Here is an 18,523-nt window from a genome sequence, read left to right as displayed (position 1 = left end):
AAGGGAAGTATATCTAGCCTTCACATATATCATTAGCCTCATAGAAACTTGGGCAAATCACAAATTTAAAAAAAAAAGGCTCAAAGACATAACTTTAAAAAGTTAAGCTGTGAGCACAAGATCAAGATTTAAACTCAGATTTGTTTAAAGCCAAATCTCATGTCCTTACCAATATAACACATTACCTCAGAACAAAATTTAGTTTTATTTTAAAAATTTTAAATCAAAAAATTGACAAATAACATACATTTATAAAATAAACAAGTTACAACAAATAAAAATTAAAATAAATAACAAATTATCTTCTTTTTAAAGCAAACGCACTCACCTGCCCTGCTTTACTGAACCGGTGGCCTGCCAATATCATATGAAACGCATATTTTCTAACCATGGGACTCTTCATGTTTATAAAGCAATGTGCCGCCTGTTCCAAAAGAAGTGCACTTCGAAGATCAGAATCCTATTGAATGTTTAAAGAAAAAGGTTAATTTCACAAAAATTATAGTTAATTAGTGAAAAAACATTTTCTTCCTTAAAATAATATACAGCGTATCCAATATAAATTAGTAGTATCTGAGGACAGAGATCAAGAGACAATCCAGTCTTGATGATTCTTTCTTCCAATAAGCACAAATTTTTAAAAAAAGTTCAAAAAAGTCTCTACCATGAAATATTTTCTTTCGCTTTACATAAAGCCAAAAGTCTGGTTGTGATATGCACCATGTAATAAATCTGTGAAGAAATGCGATCCCTTTTCAAATGGCAAAAAAAGATTATAAACTGAGAATTTAATACAGGTATACACACTTGAACCAGAAAACAGAGTACAGAAAAACAGATTCATATTTAATTTCTTCTGGAAACGGATCTGTGACATACAATAGCCTATTTCTATTCATCCAATAAAAGAGGAAAGCCAAAACAGAATGTGTGCAGATCATTAAATAATCAAATCTGTTATTTTATCTTCTATAAAGGTTAACTATACTTAAAAGGAATTCTCAGTTTTGCTCTAGTTTAAAACAGCCAAAGAAAATGCTTTTCATTAAAACATCCAGAAGGTTTCCCCTTCAAAGATTATCACCTACTATTAGTATATTAGTAAATGGTACAACTCAAATTAGTTTCCACTGCAACTGACTCACGACAGAGTCTACAAAAACCACATTGTACATTTATAGCCTCGCCCATAAGGACAATCTTTCAACTGACAGAGCCATCATCACTTGACAAATAACTGAGAAAGTACTGAAGGTTGCTGATTAAGCATCAACAACACTTTCACCAAACTTTCTCTAACTTTTCAGCTATTCTCAAGCTGAACTTACCATGCCCTTCCATGTGTTCTGCTGCCATTATTTTCCCCAGGGAAAGTTGAAAACAGAAAACATTGACTTTAAATGCAACAATTTCAACAAATTATAGTCACATCAAAAAGTGTTCATAGACTATTGATTACTGCAACTATCTCCGTAGCAATCATAAAATTATACCAGAGCGGAAGCATCTGAGGAAAAGCATTCAGTAAATGGTAGATACTATCTATTTCAGACCCCCTCATAACAAAAGCTAAATGATCAGATGATTTTCTTAATTAGATCCAAAAGCTAGTGAGTGGGAAAATTAGGAATGTACAATTAACAAGCAGTTGTTAACCAAGGCATCAGAATTACTTGGGGAAGACAGGGCGCTTACTTCTCTATTTTTTTTAGGAAAATGCTTTCTTCTTAAAAAATTATTAAATATGGCCTCTTTATTTTTCCCTTTAAGAATGAATGTTTGAAGAAAAAAAGGAAGCATCTTTCTTCCCTACTTCATGCCTCATCTGACTCCGGGATAACTGCCATTACCAGCATGGCACCGGCCTGTGTCACTTCTCTCCTTCTAAATAGGTATGCACTTATATGTCAAATGCCACAGCTTTGATACTCATACTTTCTTATACAGAAACAGTATTACACAGAGTATTATCTCACTTTTTACCTTAGGATCATCGACATCCTTCCAAAACACCTACATCTGTCATTTCTTTTAAAGCCACACTGTATTCTATTATATAAATGCATAATTTATTAATATAGTCTCCACTTGATTGATTCAATATTGCCACAAATTTTTACTACTACAAAAAAAAACTCTTCCATAAACATCTTTTAAAAATATTTTTTAATAACTGTACAGACAAATATTTTTATTAGACAAGTGTTTGGAAATAGAAGTGCTGAGTTAATGAAAGCTATGCATATACTTCAAATTCCAATCAATATATAATGTATATTGGTACAAAAAGGTCATATCAGTAAAAAACTCTCAGAGAGTAAGAGTTTATTTTCTACTCTACCCAGTCAAAAATAAATTTTAAGATTTTTGACCTTTTCCATAAAAGAAAAATAATACTTAGTTCCTCAACTTAGACTTCTTTAATAGTAAGGCTGTTCATCTAACATAGGTTTAAGGGTCTTTGTACTTTTTCTGCAAACTGCCTGTTATGCCCATGTGTGAATGAGTTTTTGTGATTATCTAGTTTGTAAGAACCCTTTGTACACTTAATCAATATTAAGCCTTTGTCATACATTTGCAAATGGTATTTCCCAGTTTTACTATAAAAGAGTCTATTCTTTAGTAGTCAAACACTATCTTCACTTTTATGGCTTCAAAATACTGCATCAAGCTAAGAAAGAATGTTATCATCCCTAAATTTAAAAAATGCTCTTCCATATTCTCTTCTTTGGGTGTGCATCTGTATGTTCAGTCATGCAGTCATGTCCGCCTCTTTGTGACCCTACGGACTGCAGCCCACCAGGTTCCACTGTTCACGGAATTTTCCAGGCAAAGAATGGTTGCCATTTCCTACTCCAGGGATCTTCCTGACCCAGGGACCAAACGCATGTCTCTTGCATTTCCTACAGTGGCAGGCAGATTCTTTACCACTGTGCCACCTGCGAAGCTCCATATTTTCTTCAAGGTTGTTTTGTTTTTTCATATTTTAATCAAGCTATAATTATATTATGCAATGAATAAGACAGGAATCAGCTAATCAGGTGTCACAATACCATTCAGTGAATAATCTAACATTTCCCACTAATATGACACAATGACAGCCAATCATATGTAGCATTTAAATTCTCATTCTATTCTATTACTTTATCATTAATATCTAGAACAGGTAGATACCCTCTAATTCTATTTTGGAATTTAGGTTTCTCAATGGAGTCAGTTTAAGTCCGATAAATTTCTCAAGTTTATTCCCAGCAATGCACACACATCCACACACACACACACACACACACATACATGCACACACACAGCATAAAAACATCTTAATTCTCTACAAAGCTTCATTATCCTGCAAAACTTGGTGGGCAGCAATCCTGGACATTCTGATTAAAATAAGGAATATACACTAGATAATTGTGGTGGTGTGTAATGATTCTATTAAGATTGTACATCAACTGAGAACCAGGACAGTAAACCCTCAGCAGTCTCCACTTTAACTGGATTGACCAATTCAAGAAAGACCTGCAAAGTCCACAGCATATATTAACTTAGCTGAAGCAAAATGTGCCTCCTGCGTTCAGTAAAGCTGCTGAGAGTTGATCTGCAGGGCCAAACACTGCACTTATATGTCACTGCAACTTTGTTCTTTGCTTGGTTCCTGTCTTACAGAGACACCTAAGTAGGAAAACAATGCTTTGAAGCCAAAAAATGGCCCAGAAAAGAATGCTAACTATCATCAGTGTTGACAGAAGAAAAATGGCAGAATGTCACAGAGGGATAGTTTTATCCAGAAAGCAGGGGCTTTGAATGTTTGAAGTATACGATTTTACTTCAGTGGCAGTTCACAACCATGCTATGACAAGGCCATCATGCATGCTCTCTGAGGAGCTGAGAAAAGAAAAAACCCATGGTGCCACTTCAGCAAGAACTCCAGTCTGTGAACTTTGCCCACAACCAGCTATAAAATCATTTGGGGTAGAGGCTTCAGTAAAAACTGCCATAAAAACACAGTTGATAAAGACAACAAACTTCAGTGAATCAGATCTCAAGGATGGCATGGCACTAAGATTTTTTTCCTTTGCATAATTGTGAAATTAACAGGAAAGGTGCTAACAGCTGATCAACTTACCAGAGAAACAGAACAGTTCCTCCCAAGCTGGAGAAACTTATAAAAAAAAAACTGCTGCTATTACTATACCTCTGATAAGCTGATTTATTTGCATTTAAATGGGAGTAACACACAAAAAGCATTACACGACCAAAATAAATGTTCAACACAGAAATACAGACACAAGTAGAGGGAAAGCATCATGCTTTAAAGCACCAAATTTAGACATACTACCTATGTGCTGATAAATGTGCCATGTTTTATCATTAAGCCGCATTTGCTCTGCCATGCTGAAAATCCCAGAACACGACCCGAGAATAAGGTCCACTTGCCCACAGACTTACAGTGCAAACAACAAATTCAGAGCTCAACTCTTTTCATCCAGGCCTCACAGCTGTCAAGTGCTATAATGGTATTAACAAAAAACTAGGAAAAACAATTCCTGAGTGTCAAGACTATGTGACTCAGTTCTCTATCCTCAGGATAAATGCACTTCTCATTTTATACAGCTTTTCCAGTAAACAAAAGTACAATAAATATAAATTATTAGCTAAAATTTAATAATCTTAGACACATTATGCCTAGCAGTCTCTACTTTCAAGTTACTTCAAAGAAATACCTGAAAAGCACAGTAGAAAAGGCCACTAAAAATCACAGCTTCCAGGAAAATACACACATTCACCCCCATCTTTCACCCCAAAGCAGTAAAAGACAATGATAAATTTTCTAGAATTTCATGATGAAATAAATCATCCAGGTTTGAAAAAGGGTTAAAAAAAAAAAAAGAGTTGGAAAGAAAAAACAGTGAAAAAAAATAATGTTACAATGAGACACAAGAATCTGCTCTAATAAAAGAAATTTTATTCCAAGCTTCTAAACCATAAACTCCTTTTACAGTCACTGATAATTCCTAGGCTGAAAAACATGGCCAACATATTCAAACCTAAGTTAAGATTATTTATTAATAGACAGAACATCAACACACTCAAGAACCTATACTCAGCTCTACCAAACAGTTTAATGTCTGACAACTGTTCGTATTGGTCAGTGTCCACACAGTATCAATTATAAAATATTTTTAATATCATCCCTTAGCCTACTTAGTTGTATTCCAAAGAAACTTTTTAGAATAATTAGTGGTTCAGCTTAACAAACATCTGTAAATCATATACCATGTTTCAAACCCAGTGTTAGGCACTAGGGAAAAATAACGTTGAAAGCAAGTTTCCTATCCTCAAGAAGCTAACAGCTTATAAATTTTCAATATATGATATGGCATATAAGAGGGCACAACAAACACACTGAAGACAACCTGGGTACTATCTGAAGGATCTGACTGACATTGGAACCACTGAACTGAGGTGAAGAAAAGATGAAATGGAAGGACATTAAGGACACGAACCAGGATAGTAATAGGAGGGATTTTAAAAAGAGAAAGATAAGTGAAATATTTTAAGTTATAAAAAGAACACATATTTAAGAAGTTAAAACATCTTCTGTGTCACTAACAGTATAGAAGACTACAGGAGCATCTCAAATAGTTTCTGCCTTGAGCAAATTAGGAGCTGCTTGGCTATAATTTAAAATCATGATCTACAAACTATTAAGTTTAGTTATTGACATGTGGACTCAAAGGTGCATTGGAAACACTTGAGTAGGTGAGTCTAAAAGACAGTTGGTCATTCAGATCTAAAGCTCCAGGCCATTCAAATCTAAAGCTCCAGGGCTGGAGAGATTTGAGAGTGAAAATCATAACTGTAAATAGATTACACAAAAGTAAAAAGGTACAAAGGTCCAAGGGTTAAAACCCTAGGTTAAGTTAATATTTAAGGGGCAAACAAAGGTGTTTGTTTTTTCTGTTCTTGAGCACTCATCTAAAAAAACATGTCTTTAATCATATTACTGCCATTCTTTACAAGCCTATAGTCAATGCAATTTAATATTGTTGGAAACCTGAAATAGCAGCTATGAGCAGGTTTTTCCTCCTTTTGAAATATTCATAATATAGAATTTTTAAAACGTTTAGGATGATTTAACAAGTTCATATGAATAAAAACAAAATTTAAAATTCCCGAATATTCTTAAGTACTGATTTTACATCAGGAATGATGTATATGCATGTTGCTTTAAATACCGTTATCCATAAGTCAAAACCTAATTCACAGAAGACATACAATGGATGGTTGTGGTTAATAATCATGTAGACTTAAAATGTGTAAATAAAATAAATCCTGTTTACAAAACATTGCATTTAAAATTAATTCTAGAAATTACTAAAGTAGCCTGGTTATAAATTCCAAAAAAGAGGTCCCCCTTTAATTTTGTTCTGCATAACCTTCTCAAGAAGAAAGAAAATATTTTTAAAAATATGAAACAATACAAATTAAAACAAGTACTACACAGTTTTAGTACCTCACTGGTCAACCGTATTAGGAGAGCTGCAGCCTCTGAATATTTGCCTTGGCTTTTTAAGATTTCAGCACTAAGCAATACACATCTTTCAGCCAATACCATATTCCTAAAGAAAAAAAGTCAAGAAAAATATAATTAGCATTACAATGATATTTTAGTATATCACAGTAACCATGAGTTCAACAAAAATTTCCAATTCTAAAAGAAATCCGTATCCTTCCTTTCCACTTACCAAAAATGGTTAAATAAAACAACTTCAAAGAATTCTCTTAACTCATCAAGACTTTGTATCACTGTATAATTATATAAGGAAGCTTCCCTGGTGGTCTAGTGGCTAAGATACTGCACTCCCAATGCAGGGGGCCCAGGTGTAATCCTTGGTCAGGGAACTAGACCTCACATGTCTCAACTAAAGACGCCATGTGCCACCACTAAAACCTGGCACAGTCAAATAAACAAATGTTTAAAGAAAAAAGAAGAACACAATACAAAGTCACATTTCCTATATGAAAAATGCTAGAACATAACCAGAACCAGCAGTTAGTAAACAAAACCTGCTTTCAGACATAAAGGAAGGTACACATTTCACCCAGATTTCTTTTCTTTCCTTACTGTAAACTCTGGTTATGTGTATTTCATTTTACTGATTACTTTTAGGAATAATGAGACATTTTCTCTGGGGTAGTACCATCAGGATGTTTCACCTGGAGATATCGAGGAGCTAGTGCTGTCTAGCTGTTCCTGACCAAAATCTTCTTTTTGAAAATATGAAATCAGCTGATTTTTCTCACGGACTTCTACCATCAAAAATCTAGAACTGGATTATTTATTCTTGAATAAAAATAAATGAAAACTGAGAAATTTCAAGATGGAATCCTTTTGTTCAGAAATACAGCTGACCCTAGAACAAGTCGGGGGGTGGGGTTGCTGACTGCCCAGTGTAGTCAAACATATGCGGTTGGCCCTCAGTACCCACAGTTACACATCCATGGATTCAACCAACTTAGAATTGTGTAGTACTACTGTAGTACATATTTTGTGAAAAAATACATGTATAAGTTGGACCCACAGAGTTCAAACCCATTTTGATCAAGGGTCAACTGAAGCCGCAAAGTTCTTCTCATTTTACATTCTAATCCTTAATGAAAATACCACTTGACCTTAAAATTACAACCAAAGATCACTAACTTGAAGGCCATTCTGAACAGTTATACTTTTAAAAAACAATTCATTGCTTCCAAAATTACTGTAGTGATCTGCCATAAACCTTCTACAAACCATGATATTTCTTAGAGGGTTGGTATTTATGTTTTGGGCTTCCCAGGTGGCTCAGTGGTTAAGAATCCGCCCGCCAATATAGAAGACATAGGAGACATGGGTTCAATCCCTGGGCTGGGAAGATCCCTTGGAGAAAAAAATGGCAACCCACTCAAGTATTCTTTCCTGGGAAATCCCATGGACAGAGGTGCCTGGTAGGCTACAGTCCATGGGGTCACAAAGAGTCGGACATAACTTAACAACTAAACAACAACTTACATATAGTACAACACGCTCAAAACGCTCAGTTCTTAGAGAATCTTTAGTCAACTTTGTAAATCTAACGCAATTGTTTTATTTTTGTCTTCACATATTCCCCCATATGATCAGTTATGAAGTCAGAAGGCTACCACAAGTCTAGGACTGTACTGTTTCTTTAAGCAACATTTTAAACTCAGTGTGTCAGGCAGTGGAAGTGCTACAGAGGCAAGCGTTTCTAAAACACAATTCCTATCTAAAAGCAGAAACTGACGTAAGAAAGATAATGAATAGAGTACAACTAATTTTCATTATGATACGAGAGATAAAGGAGGGAAGGGAAAGTTTCATAAGAAATTTATCCAAATAAATAGGACTGCATCAGTTAAAAAGTGGTGTGTGGTATTCTAAGGGCACTGGTAAAGTACACTGTATTTCCTGTATTTTAAGAAAATTTATTTATATTTTAATATTTCTCAGATCGGGGAGATTCTTAAAATTGATATGTATAACTAATGTAGTGTTTCTAATTTATCCCCAAATATCTATTACGTTTATGATAAACCTTACCAATCATGGTAACTTAGGAGGAGGATTATATGGTAAATGCATGACAGTTAAGAGTGTATTTAGAAAAAGCATACAATCTGTTGTGAACAGGAGGACAAAACCAGATTGTCATATAGCTATCTGGGTCAATGGATATTTTCACTTTTGTCTTGCATCATTCTACATGAATCTCCCTAAAAGCTCTGGGCTTCATGAAGACAAAGAAAATCATCTCAGAGAAAGGACTTTATGGGACTTTATGAGAATTCTAGCCCTTTGTGGAGAAAGGACTTTAAAGGAATTTAAAGGACTTCAGGCTTCCTTACTGCCTCCCTCTCATAGTTCTTCCACCTTCTGAAACTCTTTCAAAATTCTTCAAAGGTTCCTCTTTGACAGAAGGCTGTTTCTTCTGCCAGAAACTTCCAATATATTCTCAAACAATTATAAAAAGGGCAAGATTTGACACTGGCTCAACCATTTATTAACTGCATGCCCTTCAGTTCAGTTGCTCAGTCGTTTTCAACTCTTTGTGACCCCATAGACTGCAGCATGCCAGGCATCCCTGTCCATCACCAACTCCCAGAGCTTATTCAAACTTATGTTCACTGAGTCAATGATGTCATCCAACCATCTCATCCTCTGTCATCCCCTTCTCCTCCTGCCTTCAATCTTTCCCAGCATCAGGGTGTTTTCAGATGAGTCAGTTCTTTGCATCAGGTGGCCAAAGTATTGGAGTTTCAGCTTCAACATCAGTCTTTCCATTGAATATTCAGGACTGATTTCCTTTAGAATGGACTGGTCGGATCTCCTTGCAGTCCAAAGGACTCTCAAGAGTCTTCTCCAACATCACAGTTCAAAAGCATCCATTCTTCAGAGCTCAGCTTTCTTTATAGTCCAACTCTTCACATCCATACATGCTGCTGCTGCTGCTTAGTCACTTCAGTCATGTCTGACTCTGCAACCCCATAGACGGCAGCCCACCAGGCTCCCCGGTCCCTGGGATTCTCCAGGCAAGAACACTGGAGTGGGCTGCCATTTCCTTCTCCAATGCATGAAAGTGAAAGTGAAGTAGCTCAGTTATGTCTGACTCGTAGCGACCCCATGGACTGCAGCCTACCAGGCTCCTCCGTCCATGGGATTTTCCAGGCCAAGAGTACTGGAGTGGGGTGCCATTGCCTTCTCTGCATCCATACATGTCGATTGGAAAAACCACCACAGCCTTGACTCAACAGACTTTTGTTGGCAAAGTAATGTCTGCTTTTTAATATGCTGTCTAGGTTGCTCATAACTTTTCTTCCAAGGAGCAAGTGTCTTTTAATTTCATGGCTGCAGTCACCATCTGCAGTGATTTTGGAGCTCCTCAAAATAAAGACTTTCATTGTTTCCACTGTTTCCCCATCGATTTCCCATGAAGTGATAGGACCAGATGCCATGATCTTCGTTTTCTGAATGTTGAACTCTAAGCCAACTTTTTCACTCTCCTCTTTCACTTTTATCAAAAGGCTCTTAAGTTCTTCTTCCCTTTCTGCCATATGGGTGGTGTCAATTGCATATCTGAGGTTATTGATATTTCTCCCGGCAATCTTGATTTCAGCCTATGCTGCATCCAGCCCAGCGTTTCTCATGATGTACTCTGCATGTAAGTTAAATAAGCAAGGTGACAATACTCCTTCCCCAATTTGGAACCAGTCTGTTGTTCCATGTCCAGTTCTAACTGCTGCTTCCTGACCTGCATACAGATTTCTCAAGAGGCAAGTCAGGTGGTCTGGTATTCCCATTTTTGAAGAATTTTCCAGAGTTTGTAGTGATCCATGCAGTCAAAGGCTTTGGCATAGTCGATAAAGCAGATGTTTTTCTGAAACTCTCTTGCTTTTTCAATAATCCAATGGATGTTGGCAATTTGATCTCTGGTTCCTCTGTCTTTTCTAAAACCAGCTTGAACATCTGGAAGTTCATGGTTCACATACTGTTGAAGTCTGGCCTGGAGAATTTTGAGCAATATTTTACTAGCATGTGAGATGAGTGCAATTGTGCAGTACTTTGGGCATTCTTTGGGATTGGAATGAAAAGTGATCTTTTCCAGTCCTGTGGCCACTGCTGAGTTTTCCAAATTTGCTGGCATACTGAGTACAGCACTTTCACAGCATCATCTTTTACGATTTGAAATAACTCAACTGGAATATCATCACCTCCACTAGCTTTGTTCATAGTGATGCTTCCTAAGGCCCACTTGACTTTGCATTCCAGGATGTCTGGCTCTAGGTGAGTGACCATACCTTTGTGATTATCTGGGTCATGAAGATCTTTTTTGTATAGTTCGTCTGTGTATTCTTGCCACCTCTTTTTAATATCTCCTGCTTCTCTTAGGTGCATACCATTTCTGTCCTTTATCGAGCCCATCTTTGCATGAAATGTTCCCCTGGAATCTCTAGTTTTCTTGAAGAGATCTCTAGTCTTTCCCATTCTATTGTTTTCCTCTATTTCTTTGCATTGATAGCTTAGGAAGGCTCTCTTCTCTCTCCTTGCTATTCTTTGGAACTCTGCATTCAAGTGGGTATATCTTTCCTTTTCTCCTTTGTTTTTCACTTCTCTTCTTTTCACAGCTATTTTTAAGGCCTCATCAGACAACCATTTGGCTTTTTTACATTTCTTAATGTCATGAACCTCCATCCATAGTTCCTCAGGCACTCTGTCTATCAGATCTAATCCTTTGAATCTATTTCTCACTTCCACTGTATAATCATAAGGAATTTGATTTAGGTCATATCCAAATAGTCTAGTGGTTCTCCCTACTTTCTTCAATTTAACTCTGAATTTGGCTATAAGGAATTCATGATATGAGCCACAGTCAGCTCCCGGTCTTGTTTGTGCTAACTGTCCAGAGAGTCTCCATCTTTGGCTACAAAGAATATAATCAATCTGATTTCAGTGTTGACCATCTGGTGATGTCCACGTGTAGCGTCTTCTCTTGTGTTGCTGGAAGAGGGTGTTTGCTATGACCAGTGCATTCTCTTGGCAGAACTCTATTAGCCTTTGCCTTGCTTCATTCTGTACTCCGAGGCCAAATTTGCCTGTTACTCCAGGTGTTTCTTAACCTCCTACTTTTGCATTCTAGTCCCCTATAATGAAAAGGACATCTTTTTTGGGTGTTAGTTCTAGGTCTTGTAGATCTTCATAGAACCGTTCAACTTTAGCTTTTTCAGAGTTACTGGTTGGGGCATAGACTTGGATTACCATGATATTGAATGGTTTGCTTTAGAAACAAACAGAGATCATTCTGTCGTTTTTGAAATTGTATCCAAATACTGCATTTCAGACTCTTTTGCTGACTATGAAGTTTACTCCATTTCCTCTAAGGGATTATTGCCCACAGTAGTAGATACAATGATCATCTGAGTTAAATTCACCCATTCCGCAAGTTAAACTCTTTTGTTTCAATCTCCTTGCTTGTAGAATGCAGTAATAACAGTATGCACCATTTCATACATTTGTTGTAAAGATTAAATGAGCATATAAGTTACTTTGGCACAGTGGTAAACGCTGAGTGCTAACAGTGTTAATCTTTATTACCAGTGCTGTATTCCAAACACATTATTATGACTACTACTACTACTTCAACACTATAGCAGACAAAGCGGCCTTCGTGTCCTCATCTTTTAATTTTTCCATTCTACATAGAAAAGGCTAGAATTAATCTTTCTGAAAAATAACCATGTCAAAGCTCTACTCAAATATTCAGTAACTCCCCATTTATTAAACACAAATCTTAACCACAGCTTAAAAATAGTGATAAATGAGAGTTAAGGTTCTCCCACACTGATTTCTCTAAAAACACCTTTCCATATACACAAAACCCTCTAATCTAGCCCAGGCTCTCTTCCTTTTCTCCAATAATGTTACATCCAAAATACTGTTCCTGCCAACCAAAATTCCTGAAATATCTTTATGGTTCTCAAATCCCAACCACCTTTCTTTAAAGGTCTATTCCTCAAACATACCATGAAACCCTCTCTGGACCAACTTTCATAGTCTCCTTTACAGGTGGAGAGTTCTAACTTCCATGGAGTTTCAACAGAACTCACTACACGTACAAAACGTTTCTCATTTTCTTCCTGAGGCCATTATCTACCTCTCTGTATCTGCCTATTTAACAAGGAAAAGTTCAAACTAGCTAATTCCTGGTTTTATAGTAGTAAAGTTAAAAATGTTCTCAAAACACAAATCACCCTCAATGAAACAAGTAAGTTCAACATTACATTTAACTAATTCCTAACTATAAATCCTTCCAGGAAAGGAAAATGTAGTAAAACACTAGTTTTAAATGATCACCTCATTTATATATTAACTTGATTTGGGAGCTTAAGATTAAAACATAAAAAAACAAAGAACCACTTATATTTAGTTACAATATAAATGTCAAGTTTATCTCTAAAGGGATAGAACATAAATATTCTAGTCACCTACTTGCAGATATCCCTGTATGTCTGAATTGCTGTATCCATATAATGTGCAGGGTATGGCCTGGGTGCTCCTGGCTGAAGAAAAGCTGACACAGCTGCCATTTCCTAGAGGAAAAGACATCACAGTATTTCAAAACGAGAAAATTCTTGCCGTCAGTTTAGCATTCAGAGTCTAATAAAATTTGGAATGCAGTTCACTGAGTTTTTTTATGTAGCCACATATATAAATTTGATAGCCTAGTGCAGACTTGGAAATAATTACATTTATATGCTTTCAGTTTTAAAGTTCTCCAATCACATTCCAAAGTCTGTCACTATTTAAGTGAGTGTTTTGCAAGAAGACCTAGTAAACACTTTTGGTCATGGCCTGTAACTATCAAGTAAGATTTCTGCTGCCACCTCCTCGTGACTGCCTGCTCCTTAGAGACTAGAGAACGGACCAATGATAGGACCATAGAGAGAGAAACAGACTGCATCTGTTTCCAATCTACTGGCTTTGATAGTTGAAAACAGAGCTCATAACAACTTGTACTATATACCTTTCACCTCTTACAAACTCTAGGGTTCATATTCTGTATCAGAAGGCACAGAAATCATTTCTGAAACCGATCTGTCAACTGTTTAGGACTCCTTACTTCAAAGACCCATTCCATTGTTAATAATTCAAATAATATACAATGGTGCTAAAGGATTTAAAAATGAAGGTGAGGGGCTTCCCTGGCAGTCCAGTGGTTAAGACTCCGTGCTCCCAGTGCAGGAGGCACGGGTTCCATCCCTAGTGGGGAACTGGGATCCTGCATGCCTCACTGTGCAGCCAAAACAGAGAAAAGAAATGAAAATAAAAATGAAGGTTTTGGACTCTTAGTAAAATACTATATTACATTCATACTTGTAGTCTCATATAGACCAACTTTTAATAAAAATTTAACTAGAAATAAATGAAACTTCCATAAATCGGGGGGAAATTTGCTAATGTCAACCTACTTTTAGGATGAATAAACACTTTTTTGCAACAGTTTTTAAAATAGAGGAAAAAACACAAAAATAATTTATGTAAAAATTGGGATATGATTAAAGCCTTTAACCTGACAGACTGTTTAAGATCCATGACAGTATGAACCCTACCTGTTTCAGAATATCTGTATCCTCAGCATCCAGCGCAAAAATTTATTGAAGAAATTGAATGAAAATATGTGATCTCCATGTGACAAAATTTTCTATGGCTCTGAAACATCATGTTTTCTTAACTAGCTTATATTTTAACTAATAAATATAATGAATACACATAGGGTTCTATATTACACAAAAAAACTAAAATACATTACATATATAGCTTGAAAGTGGAAATGTTAGTCACTCAGTCATGCCTGACTTTTTGAAATACCATGAACTGTAGCCCACCAGACTTCTCTGTTCATGGAATTCTTGAGGCAAGAATACTGGAGTGGGTAGCCATTCCCTTCTCTAGGGATCTTCCCAACCTTGAACCCAGGTCTCCTGCACTGCAGGCAGATTCTTAACCACCTGAGCCACCAGGGAAGCCCCACATATATTGTATAATACTATATAAAAATACATTATATTTGCTACATATGCACTATATATACTACATACAAACACACACACACACACACATACACCAATAAAAGTGTACTAAGGAAAAATTTCTGTAAGAAAAATAGGCTTCGAATTCTAAGTCACTTTCTAATTTAATTCTACAAGAAATCACTAGTCAATATACATACAAGCTAACAATTTCTAAGAATACAATGAGAACATTCAGAATGATCACCCCCAAGAAACTGTATGATCTTCAATAATCAACCATTAAATCATTTCTTACAGTATACAGTAATGGGTTAACACATTTTACAAAGACTTTAGTCAAGAACTGGAATGACCTGCTTAACCTTCAGCTGTTATGACAAATTAAACTACAAAATAAACTGTATTTCTCCAAAAAATTTTTTTTGGTTTTCTGTGATGTACCTTTTAGTTACCTTTATAGTTAAAAATAATTAAGTATCTTAATTTTCATCAAAAAGGGCAGGCAATATAGTTTGTGATCAATTATCTATTATGTGAATGGTAAATAGGAAGGTGGTATCAAAACAAACAGAATTTTTATTCATTCATTCAAAATAGTTTTTCTTAGGCAAGGGGATCAAAAATAGCAAATATAGACTTATAACCTTCAGCAAGAAAGGAAAAAGCTCTGAACTTAGCTGTTGCCCAAGCAGGAGCTTTTGTAATCTGTGCTTTAAGAAAATAAAAAATGAATGCCTACTCCTTGTTATGTGTGTGACTGGGGAGCAAGGGGCGTCTCTCTAGAGATGTATACTCCCAGCCTTGCACAGCTCTTGCTCAAGGCAGGCTGCACTTCTTTCCATGCTTACGTTCACGACAATTCCACTGGTTACGAGTTCTTTTCCCCACTCCAGGGTTCACAAACTGGTTTTGTGTACTTTTTTTATTTCTTGGGATAACTTCCACCATGCTAAGCTGCCTCACACAACATCTTATTCTCTGGTTACAAAGATACATAGCTTTTATGAGGACTCTACCAGATCAATTTTTCTCTAAGGCTTATGATTTTTAGGGTAATTATAGACTACAATGATTTTTAGGTGTGCATATATTATAGTAGCTATGCCTTTACTTTCCAGTGTTCAATTATTTTTCCTTCATATACCTCTACTAATATGCTCAATATGCCACTAATTTGCCTCCATCTAAATGGTTTAAATGCAGTATTAATCAGATTGTAGACAGAAATGAAAAAGCTTAAATACGATAAAATCATACAAATTTTGTGCCATAAGATTTTTCCAAACTTTCAATTTGCAGATACATTATGCACAATTTTGAAATTATGAATTTATGTTATAAAGTATTGATGAAATAACATTTAGGTGTTTGTGATTTTCTATTAGCTTATGTTAGTTAACCACAGACTACAGGCTGTCTAGCCAAGGACAATCCATATACTTTTTCAAATACTTTTATTCATCAACATTTTCAATTCTTAAAGGTTTTTTAAAAGTTGGATGACTTTTTGCTAATTTAGCTTTACTTGTTAAAATTATCTTATTTTTAAAGATACAGTATTAAAATAAATGCAAAATAGATGGCAGTTATTAAACAGGTTATCTACATGGTAATTATCAATGAAGTAGAGTTCTTATGTATTTCTATTCTTCACACTGATGTTTATAGCTTACATGTTTTTAAGAAGACTACACAGGCACGCAGAGTGGGGAAGGGAGCACATGACTTGTGCTCTTTGCCTCTGCCACCACTGCTGCCGCCTCCTGCTGCCACTCGCTCATATGCCCCTTTGGTGTGGACCTGGCACCGCTTTTTTGAAGCAACAGCTGAGGAGACTCCTGCACATGCCATGGCCAATGAAAAGCCCAAGGGAGAAGTCAAGACTGAGAATGATGATCCTAGTCATGTGAAGGGGGCAGGACAGAAGGACTCTGTGGCGCAGTTTAAGATCAAGAGGCACACACCACTTAGTAAACTAATGGAAGCCTACTGTGAACAACAGGCTTTGTCAAGGAGCCAGACCAGATTCCCATTTGTCTGGATGCCAATCAATGAAACAGACACACCTGCACAGTTGGAAATGGAGGCTGAAGATACAACTGATGTGTTCCAGTGGAAGACAAGAGGTTTCTACCAAAGAGGGAACCTGCTACTTAACTCCAGAATTCTGTTCCTCCAGACCAAGAAGATATTCTCAGTTAGAACGCTGCAATTTGGTTCCACCACATCCTGACTACTACTATAGTTTCTCTGTTCTTTCCTTTTCCCCTTCCCCATTCTTTAACTGAACATAAAGTAACTGGTGTCTGTGCACAAGCACATTGCATTATTTTTTAAATCAAATGGCCAATGGTATGCTTTGTTCAACATCAAATGGAGATGAGATGGGGAAAAATACTGGTTCTCTGAAAATATCCCTTTCCCTTTTCTCCATTAGTGGCATGCTCTTTCAGCTCATATTTTTATATTCCAGCAACTCACTTTGTTCTAATAAAAAAAGAACATAAAAATCCTTGCATACCTTATCCAATTGGAATATTTTAATGTTTTTCATTTATCATTCAAAACCAAGAACAATTTTTATAACTTTTCTATATGCAGCTGTTACATGCAGGGCAATCTGTCCTTATGTGGGATAAATTACCCTAAAAGAAATGAATCCTAGTTTCCCTTTAAGTCATGTGTCCTGTTGTTTAAATAGACTATGTAGAAAGTAACCATGCTAGTTTACTCTTTTCTAAGCACAGAAAGTAGATTACAAACATATTTATGACAACTTTTCAAATACAGTAAAAGTTTATAAGGCAGCGCAGAAAATACTTTCTGAAACACCTAGGTTTTATATCAATTACAAAACTAACATTGCCAATGCCTATTGACAGCCTAAATATAAGGTAGTGTGCCAGACACTTTACAAACCTTGTACCTCGTCTAACCATATTTAGGATTCACATTCCACAGATGAGAAAACTAAGGCTTAGAGATGTTCAGTAACTTGCCTAAGATGAAAGTTTGTCACACACCAAAATACAAGTTCTTAACCAATAAATGGACTTAGATCAGAAAAAAACATTTTGAACAATTTTAAAACATTTTTCAAAACATAAAAAAGAATCCTCTAAAAAAGAGAAGTTCTTATACTGGGACTACAGTACAAACTATAATTCAAATTAAATAGAAAGTATTAATCAAATCTAAGAAACTCTCATGTATGACCATGTTTGAAGATACTAATTTAATAGAAATCCATCAAGTTATCATCAATTAATTCAAAATCTATAAAGCATTATGTGCTCCCTGAGTACAACTTTATCCCTAGGGAAAATTCTGCTTGCCATTTCATGAAGAAAAATGTCTAAGTCATTCATGGTAGCAGGAACAAGAAATTATAGTACTACAGAATACCAACCAAGGCACCAGCTGCATAAAGCATTGCTTGATCATTAAGAAAATCTTTCTTTGCAGTATGATAGCAACTGTACGCCAAATCATAGTGCTGCACCAAAAAGCACAGGTCAGCCATTTTCCTGATCTGAAGCTCTGGCGCTTCTGGTGGATACCTGTAGATACAAAACAAAAAATGGAATTCAGAATCTATGATCGCTAAGCCATTAAATATTACAAAATGTCTAAAAAGATGCCCAATTGTCCAAAACATACGAAAACCTGATCCTGTCTTATAAAAATTCTACCTCCAAGGAGGTCGAATTTCTCAAAGATATCTGGAAACAGACTGTTACATCAGTATCTATATAATTTATGTCCCTATATTGAGAACTTCTCAGCAGAAGGCAAGCACTTTCTCCATGGTCAAATTAGGAAGCAAATGATCAATTCCAGGTGACTCACCTTTATGTAGTCAAAAAAAAAAAATCTAAAATGAATTTTATTTTCCCTTAAAACCAGATTTTAGAGAAAATTTCTAAATACATGC

General features: G+C 36.0%; 1 protein-coding gene and 1 pseudogene across 1 annotated transcript in view; one reads left to right on the top strand and one right to left on the bottom strand.

The window, feature by feature from the left end:
• The window catches only part of TRAPPC8 (trafficking protein particle complex 8), an 85,582-nt gene that overhangs the window by 40,782 nt on the left and 26,277 nt on the right, over positions 1-18,523 (bottom strand). The window contains 4 exon segments of the mRNA XM_005697009.3: positions 329-460; positions 6,518-6,623; positions 13,046-13,146; positions 17,999-18,149. Of these exon segments, the coding sequence (XP_005697066.3) occupies positions 329-460; positions 6,518-6,623; positions 13,046-13,146; positions 17,999-18,149 (490 nt within the window).
• On the top strand, positions 16,203-16,838 carry LOC102176656 (annotated as a pseudogene).

Source organism: Capra hircus, chromosome 24 (assembly GCF_001704415.2).
Source record: "Capra hircus breed San Clemente chromosome 24, ASM170441v1, whole genome shotgun sequence".
In the NCBI taxonomy this organism is placed as follows: Eukaryota; Metazoa; Chordata; class Mammalia; order Artiodactyla; family Bovidae; genus Capra; species Capra hircus.
Note: the sequence above shows the minus strand (reverse complement) of the source record. Positions and strands in the feature narration are given on the sequence as shown.